The following is an 8,641-nucleotide window of genomic DNA, read 5'->3' as shown; positions in this document are numbered from 1 at the left end:
CCACAGAGCCCCCAGACGAGGGTTGTGTGGGCCCGGTCATGACTGGCTCCACAGACTGTCACACAAGCCATGTGCAGGCGACGCTGAGGCAGCTTTATTTCTCGGGGTCACACGCAGTTTGGGAGCCTGTCCCTCTCAGGGGCTGCACCTACCGAGGGAGGGGCCAAGAGGTAGGCCAGGGCAGGCAGCCAGACAGCTGCGTCTGCTGTGCCCTTTGCCTGCCCGCTCTCAGCAGCCCGGGTTGGGGGCAAGGGTGGTGTGGTCCACTTGGCTTCTCACAGGGTGCCCCTCCTGCAGGCTGCTGGGAGGGTGGTGGCCACGCTTCAGGAAGACCAGTGCCAGGGGCTGTCTGCTGCCTGTGGTCGCTGTGGGACGGGGTGGTGCTCCGGGCTGGGACGGGCGGCGGTCAAGGGCGGGCAGGCTCACAGGGCCACCTTCCCTGCCTGTCGGCCCCTTTGCTGCAGCTTCCGGATGAGCTCCAGGAGGTTCATCTGCAGGGTCAGCTCCTGGGGTGCAGATGGGCCCAGGGGGTCCGCCTCAGCCCTGGCAGAGCCCAGGGAAGCAGCCTCCTTTCCCCAGGCACTTGAGGTGACCATCAGGGTCGAGGGGGCACTAGGTAGGGAGCCCGTGGGGGAAGTCTGGCCACTGCCTGCCAGAAAGGGCTGAAGCTGCAGCGTTTGCAGCTGCCCTGGCTTGGCACACGTGGAGGTACGCAGGGATGCAGGGAACTGCAGATGAGGGCCCTGTGGGGCACAGCAGGCCTGAGCAAGGTGGGCGATGCCCTGCAGGCAGCTGGCTTGTCCTCTGGCAGCAGAGGCCCCTCAGCGACCAGCTAGACCCCCAGAGGGGATGTGGCCTTTGGGGACCAGTAGCCCCTAGGCTGTGCCAGGCGAGGCCCACGGCACTGACCTGTGGGTTGGTGGTCACGTAGAAGCCAGCCACCCCTGCCTTCTCCAGTGTGCTCTGCTGGTCCGCCACCTTCCGGTCCAGCTCCAGCACGATCTTCTGGTCCATCGCTCGCTGCTCCTCACGGATCCGGTGTTCCACCGCCTGCCATGGAGAGGGCGGCTCAGGGCTCAGCCTCCTGTCCGCCCACCGATGCTGCAGACACACTCCTGGCCTGCCACCTCTGGCCCCTCTCCCCTCCCCAGTTGCTCCAGCTTCAAGACTAAGGATGGTGTATGCACCGCACCTACGACCCTCTCTTCCCCCAGAGCCCTGCTCCCAACACCCTTCTTCCCCACCTCCTGCCAGATGTCCTCCCTTTGCTCTGCCGGGTGCCACCTGGCACGGACCACCATGAGTGGCCAGATGCTGGCCCCACCTCTGCCGGCTGTCCAGCTGACCGCCGTCTCTCAGCCTCTGCGTGTCTCCTCCCACTAGAGCTGCCACCGCCCCGCTCAGCACCTCCTTCCTGCATGCCCTGGCTTGGGGCTGCCTTGGGACCCTGTGCTGGTCTGGGCATGCACCCTCCCCTGGGGATTCTTGGTTGTGGGTGGGCCTCTGGGTTGTTCCTGTCCACCTGGGAACAGGACTTGGTGGCTCCATCCTCCCACCACTGTCCTCGCGTCTCTGTGGCCATGGGGCACAGTGGCTCCCATTCATACCTGCCCTGCACAGGCCAAGGCTGAGGAACTGTGGTCTGGGGGAGCAGGTGGAGGGGGTGGGGGCACCACACATTCTTCACCCATGCCAAATGCACACCCCCCAGCGAAGAGCAATACATGGGCACGTCAGGCCTTTGTGGTACCCATGCTAAGCACACCCACCCAAAGAGCAACACGCGGGCGCGTCAGGCCCTCGCGGCCCACCCCAGCCTGTGGCCCAGGCTGGTTCCCACGCCACTCCGATCCCCTCCACACAGCCCTGTTGGCAGAGCGCAGGTGGGCCCCCCTCATGCCCATACCCCTACCTCGAGCTCACGCTGCTGGGCCGCCTGGAGCACAGGCAGGTTGTGGGGCCGGCAGGCCTGCTGGGCTTCCTGGTGCTTCTGCCGCAGCGCCTGCCTGAGCACTGGGAGAGGACGAGACCAGAGAGGCACCGTCAGGTGGCAGAGGGTGAGGAGGGGTGAGGAGGCAAGGGCGTGCTCCGGCTGTCCCAGCACCACAGGCAGCAGGCCAGCCGTGGGGATGTGGAGGCCTGAACCGGGTAGTGGGTGGAGCTCTGGACACACAGCCCCCAGCCCACTCGGGCCTACCCTCAGCCAGGGTATGGCGGTCTGCAGCAGCAGGGCTCCAGGGTCCTAGAGGAGGGGGAGGCCGGGCATGTGGGGTGAGGGTGGAGCCAGGGCCACAGCTTGAGCACAGGGAATTGGAAGATGGGGGTGGGGGAGACTGCAGGCTGGAGGTTTCTAGCCTCACATGGCTACAGGCCAGGAGTCCGGCGTGACCTGCCTGTCATCCGTGGGATATCCACTGAGATGTCCCAGAGACCATGCAGGCCAGGGCCCAGGAAAGGGGCACAAGCAGGATGGCCTCTGCTCCAGGGCACGGCAGTCACTCCTCCTCTGCTCTCCTTGGTTGGCGGAGGGGCAGAGCCACCCTGCACACCCTGTCCATAGCTCCCAAGGGAGTAGGGTGGCACAGACCCGAGGGGGCCCAAGGACATGATGACCAAGTAGGATTTATCCCAGGAATGCTGTTTACCCCAGGAATTTAAAAAATACTGTTAATTCACTCTAGTCACCAAAAAGCCACTTGATCATTTCAAAAGATGCAGAAAAAAAGCTTTGACAAAACCCAACATCCATTCCTGACATAGATGCACTTATCCGGGGACAGACATCCATCAAACCCACCCCACAGGGAAGGGACCTCATGTCACCAGGAGGCACTTTTGCCACAAATGTTTAGTGGGCGCATCATCACACTGCCCAGGTCACAGGGAGCACAGAAGGTGAACAGGGAGGGATGACGTCAGCGTGAGGCAGTCCATCAGATCCAGAGTGGGGATGTTCTAAGGCAGAATGCCCCGGACTCTTCAAAAAGTCAGCACCACAGTGAATGGTGGGAATTCTTTCAGAAGCAGAGGCCCAACTGCAATGCACAACCACACCCTGGATCCTTGTCAGTGCATAATCTGAGGATTATTGGATAATTGGTGTGTCTGAACGTCAGAACGCTCCCTGGAATGACTGATTTCTATCCATTGTGGTTACACAGCAGTGTTCTTGTTCTAGATCCCTGGTTCTAACATTGGACCAAGGGTGTCCGGAGACATTCTTGGCTGTCGGCTCTGGGGGAAGGTGCCACTGTTGTCTAGTATAGAAGCCAGGGATGCTGTTTAATGTTTTACAAAGAACTATGAAGACCTGTCCAGCTACAGATTCCAGCAGCGCTGCTATTGAAAACCTTGGTCTAGAGGAATGCTGAGGGCTTCTGGGGAAGTAGTGCGGTGTTGCATACACTGATGGACAAAAAGAACTTTGTCAAAACTTTAATTACTGAGTGGAGCTGGAGAACGTATGGATATTCATTATAGTGTACTTTCAACTTCCCTGTTTATTTTTAAAATAAAGTTGGGTAAAAAAAAATGACAAAGGTGAGAAATCTGAGGGAGCCGGAAGAGCAGCCCGGCACACCCCGCTGGAAGGGGCTCCGGAGGCCGCTCCCACCCCTGTAGGGATGCCTGGGAGGGGCCAAGGCGCAGGAGGTTTTGCCCAGCGTGTGGCTCCAGGGGACGCGTTTTCAGGGCCCAGAGGGTGCTTCGGGGCTCCGTGAATGGGAACCTGATGCACCTTGGAGGGGGAACGGGCCCTATCGGGAGCTGCAAAGCTGCCAACGCCGCGGGCGGCCTACTGCCACAGCCAGAGCCAAGATCTCGCCTGGGAGTGGGTGAGAGCGTCTCTGGGGGTCCCGCGCGAAGGTCACACTGCAACTGACAAAGGGAAGCTGACTGGATCCCATCTGTCATCAAGCCCCGCGCCCTCAATGAGGTCGATTTCAGGGGCTGCTGCCGAGCGGAACCCGGGGAAGGGCTCCGCCCGAGACCAAGCAGCCCGGGCAGGCCGCCCCCGCCCCCGCGCACCTCGGTGCTCGTTCTGCAGCCGCAGGCGCTGGTTGTACAGGCTCTTCTCGGTGAGGTGCTGGATCTCCAGCAGCCCCTGGACGATCTCGAACACGGTGCCGTCGAGCAGCGCCAGGGCCAGGTCGCTGAGCGTGGTGTAGGACAGGCGCTGCTGGAAGGAGCTGCGGGCGGAGCGCGGTGAGCCCGCGGCCCGCCCGCTCGGCCCCCCGGCCCGCCCGCCCCAGCGGCCGCGCACCTGGGCAGCTCCTTGACCAGGCCCTGCAGCGCCGACAGCAACTGGTAGTGCCGCTCCTGCTGCCGGGCCCCGTCTGCCGCCTCCTCCAAAGCGCCCGAGCAGCGCTCCATGGCGCCCGCGCCGCCGGCCGCCGCGCAAACGTCGCGGTCCTGTCACGTCAGAGCGCAGCGCGGCGCGCCACGCCCCCTTTCACAACAGTTCAGACAAACCACGGCTCGCTCTCGCCTCACCGGAAGGAGGGCTGCCCTGCCCTGGAGGAGGCTCGGAGGAGCAGCCCTCATTGGCCCCGCCCCTACCCGGGGCCCCGCCCCTTACTCGGCCCCCGGCGCACACCCTCCCGCCCCGTCCACACCCAGCCCCTACCCTGAAGCCCCGCCCCGCCCCTTACCAACTGCCGCCCCACCCCTTACCCAGCCGCCCCGCCCTTTACCCTCCGCCCCACCCCTTACCCGCCCCGCCCTTTATTCTGCCCGCCCCGTCCCTTACCGTCCCGCCCCTCCCCGCCCTTTACCCTCCCCCCAACCCCTTACCCCGTCTCGCCCCTTACCCTGCGGCCGGCTCCGCACCCTGCCTATTGTGAGTAGTGCTGCTGGGTGTAACTGCATTCTTGTTTGAATTTGGAGATAGATTTTCAAAGCAGTTAATTAAAAAGTGAAAGCATGATTGTTGGATCGTGTTGTTCAGCTTTAGAACACACCTCCCAGCTGTCTTACGAGGTGGTTGTACCTACGTCCCAGCAGCACTGAGGGAGGTTCCTGTCGTTCCTCACCCTCCGGCGGTTGATTTGGTCATATATTTGAAGTTTAGCCCCCTCCAGTGTTCTTGCCTGGAGAATCCCAGGGACTGGGAGCCTGGTGCCCGGCTGCCGTCTATGGGGTCGCACAGAGTCGGATTCGACTGAAGCGACTTAGCAGCAGCAGCAGCAGCAGCAGTCCTAATAGGTGTGCTGTGGTATCTCATGATTTTAATTTGTAATTCCCTAGTAGTATGATATTTTTGTCAGAGAAGGCAATGGCACCCCACTCCAGTACTCTTGCCTGGAAAATCCCATGGACGGAGGAGCCTGGTAGGCTGCAGCCCATGGGATCGCTAAGAGTCGGGCACGACTGAGCAACTTCACTTTCACTTTTCACTTTCATTCATTGGAGAAGGAAATGGCAACCCACTCCAGTATTCTTGCCTGGAGAATCCCAGGGACAGAGGAGCCTAATGGGCTGCCCTCTATGGGGTAGCACAGAGTCGGACACGACTGAAGTGACTTAGCAGCAGCAGCAGCAACAAATGATATTTTTGTATAATTTTTGTATGATTTTTACTATGTGTAAGTCTTTTTTTTGGCCAGGTGTGTGTTTGATCCACACCCATTTTTTAACATGGGTTTGTTTTAGAGGTTTTTGTCTATTTATGAAACAGAGCAGGAGCCTGTGGTCCTTGCTCGCCCCCACCATGTCCCCTGCCTACCTTTGCTGCTAAGTTGCTTCAGTCGTGTCGGACTTTGTGCGACCCCATAGACGGCAGCCCACCAGGCCTCCCCGTCCCTGGGATTCTCCAGGCAAGAACCCTGGAGTGGGTTGCCATTTCCTTCTCCAATGCATGAAAGTGAAAAGTGAAAGTGAAGACACTCAGTCGTGTCCAACTCCTAGTGACCCCATGGAATGCAGCCTTCCAGGCTCCTCCGTCCATGGGATTTTCCAGGCAAGAGTACTGGAGCGGGGTGCCATTGCCTTCTCCGCTGCCTGCCTTTAGTCTGTGGAAAACTTTAGTCAAAGAATAAGTTTCACTTGAGAAATGAGAAATGCTGAAACAAAGGAAAACAATCAAAGGAGACTAAATAATAGTAGTAATGCAGTCATTAAGCATAGTAGAGGACCTTTACTTATTTCTCAAGGGCTGTAGATAATATTCTGAGCCACATCCTGTGAGCTGTCTTACAGATACTGAAACCCTAGGAAGGGAAGTTCACTACATGATGATCAGGCTGAACCCAGGACATGAGCTGCCACAATTCTGAGAATTGGCTGCAAAGAAATGGGAACAAATGGACCCTGGGCCTAAAGACGAAGCACCTAAAACAACCAAGATGACGCTGGTCGGACCACTGATGACCAGCTGAAGGTGATCGTTAGAGATGACTGTGCTGTTCTGGATGTAGCCCCCCCCACCCCAGTTCTGTCCATAAAAGCTCTCATCCCTTGCTTGTCGGGGGTAGAGGGGCCTCTGGACAGATGTCCACCACCCTCCCCCCCACCCCCACCCCCTGCTGCCGGTTGCTGGTACCTGAAATAAAGCAAATTTTCCTTTCCACCAACCTGGGCTATTTATGGGGCTTTTGAGTGGCGAGTAGCTGGATCCCACCACACTTCTTTCGGTAACATTTGAACCCAACTCCTCTCTTGGACATGTGGTTTAGAAATATTTTCCTCCCAGTTTATGTCTTGCCTTTGGACTTTTGGAATAATGTCTTTGTCAACTACAAAGTGGCGCCTGCTGTGGGCGCCGCCATCTACTGCACGAGGATTAAAGCCTGTGCTAGCTGCTGACCTTTAACTCTCCCTGAAAGGGGTTCAGGGTGGAGAGCAGGAACGGGGCCTTCAGAGCTGGGGTGGGGTCAGGGGAGGGAACCTAACAGGATAAGTCTTCAGATAGGCATTCTCAGGAGCTGATTTTATGATCCCAGTTCTTGTGTCTCCTCATCTATAGAAAAGCAGTAAAACCCTTCATGGTGGCGACTGCTCCTTGCGACCAGCAAAGGCTCCATGAGACCTGCAGAAACCTAGCAGAAACCACATGTTTGAGAGAATATGTGCCTGATCGCTCGTGTCTCCCCTTCACCCAAATCACATATATATATACTGACCCCCTTGCCTGCCTCCCCCCACCCCTCTTTGGCACAGTTCCTCAGACTTAACTGAGGGGCTGGCTCTTGGGCTGCAGTCCTCATTTTGTCCCAAATAAAATTTGACTTGCAACTCTCAGGCTGTGCATTTTTTTTTTTTTTAAAAAGTCAGTACCTTTCTTAGTAGACACCTTTAACTTTACAAAGTCCACAATGTTTTTTCTCACATGGACTGGCTTTTTGTGTATTAAAACTCAAAGCTTGTGATCTATGGATCAAACCCCACATCATGTAGATTTTCTTGTTTCTTTGTAATTTTGATGATTTTGAGTTATAAATGTCTTAATCAGTTTGAGTGAATTTGGTGTAAAGTTTTCAAGTTTGTATTTACAGTAATTTCATTTCATGTAGTTTCCAGTTAATTGTTCCATAACTATTTTGGAGAAGTCATGGGATATTTGGCTTGAATTTAGCTTGGATTTCCTCCGTTTACTGGAGGCAGCAGAAGCGTTCTGAGGGCCCAGGCTTTCTGCTGACCCGAGAGGGCAGCTTGGTCTGGATTCTCCCACTGGAGCATTGACTTAAAACAACACCCACAACCCAAAAGTTGAGAGTTGCTTTATTCAGCAGAAACTTTTAGGACTCAAAGCCCAAGAGACTGCATCTCAAGTGACCCTGAGAGAACTGCTCTGAGGAGGGGAGCCAGGTTACATAGAAGCTCTGCAACCAGGGGCAGGTAGTTTAACATCAAAGATGACTGTTAATTAAAGAAAAGCAGATATCCCAAGTTAAGGAATGTAGTGTTTCTCTATGTATGGGAAGAGGCGAGAGTCTGGGCTCACTGAAATCGTTTCTTTCATTTACTTCTCAGCTATCCTGGGCCAGTATCCTGTGCTTTTCACCTTCTGAGGTCCCTTGGGCTCACCTTAAAAGCGGACGCAGCTTGATGGCTGTTTTTTTTCTTGTTGTTCAGTCTGTCAGTCACGTCTGACTCTCTTCAACCCCATGGACTGCAGCATGCCAGGCTTCCCTGTCCTTCATTATCTCCTGGAGTTTGCTCAAACTCATGTCCACTGAGTCAGTGATGCCATCCAACCATCTTATTCTGTCACCCCTGTCTCCTCCTGCCCGGCATCAGGGTCTTTTCTAATGAATTGGCTTTTTGCATCAGGTGGCCGAAGTATTGGAGCTTCAGCTTCAGCATCAGTCCTTCCAATGAGTATTTAGGGTTGATTTCCCTTAGGATTGACTTGTTTTCAGTTCAGTTTGGTTCAGTTCAGTTGCTCAGTTGTGTCCAACTCTTTGTGACCCCATGGACTGAAGCACACCAGGCCTCTCTGTCCATCATCAACTCCCGGAGTTTACTCAAACTCATGTCCTTTGAGTCGGTGATGCCATCCAACCTTCTCATCCTCTGTCGTCCCCTCCTCCTCCTGCCTTCAATTTTCCCCAGCATCAGGGTCTTTCCCAATGTGTCAGTTCTTTGCATCAGGTGGCCAAAGTATTGGAGCTTCAGCTTTAGCATCAGTCCTTCCAATGAATAT

At 56.2% G+C, this 8,641-nt stretch overlaps 1 protein-coding gene across 1 annotated transcript; it reads right to left on the bottom strand.

Moving 5' to 3' along the window:
• Positions 1-72: 72 nt before the first annotated feature.
• On the bottom strand, positions 73-4,418 carry DGCR6L (DiGeorge syndrome critical region gene 6 like). The gene is made up of 5 exons (XM_070385633.1): positions 4,262-4,418; positions 4,027-4,187; positions 1,913-2,013; positions 910-1,050; positions 73-506 (listed from the first exon to the last, which is right to left on the bottom strand). Exons 1-5 carry the CDS (start codon positions 4,369-4,371, stop codon positions 423-425), a joined length of 597 nt encoding a protein of 198 aa, XP_070241734.1. The 5' UTR covers positions 4,372-4,418; the 3' UTR covers positions 73-422.
• Between the last annotated feature and the right edge of the window lie 4,223 nt (positions 4,419-8,641).

Source organism: Bos mutus, chromosome 17, assembly GCF_027580195.1.
Source record: "Bos mutus isolate GX-2022 chromosome 17, NWIPB_WYAK_1.1, whole genome shotgun sequence".
Taxonomy (NCBI): Eukaryota; Metazoa; Chordata; class Mammalia; order Artiodactyla; family Bovidae; genus Bos; species Bos mutus.
Note: the sequence above shows the minus strand (reverse complement) of the source record. Positions and strands in the feature narration are given on the sequence as shown.

Excerpts from the sequence above, each read along its gene's own strand:
- DGCR6L (XM_070385633.1), bottom strand. The coding sequence starts at position 4,371 with ATGGAGCGCTGCTCGGGCGCTTTGGAGGAGGCGGCAGACGGGGCCCGG. Across the intron at positions 4,188-4,261 it reads CTGGTCAAGGAGCTGCCCAG|CTCCTTCCAGCAGCGCCTGT; the intron begins GTGCGCGGCCGC and ends CTCCGCCCGCAG. Across the intron at positions 1,051-1,912 it reads CCCAGCAGCGTGAGCTCGAG|GCGGTGGAACACCGGATCCG; the intron begins GTAGGGGTATGG and ends TCTCCATGGCAG.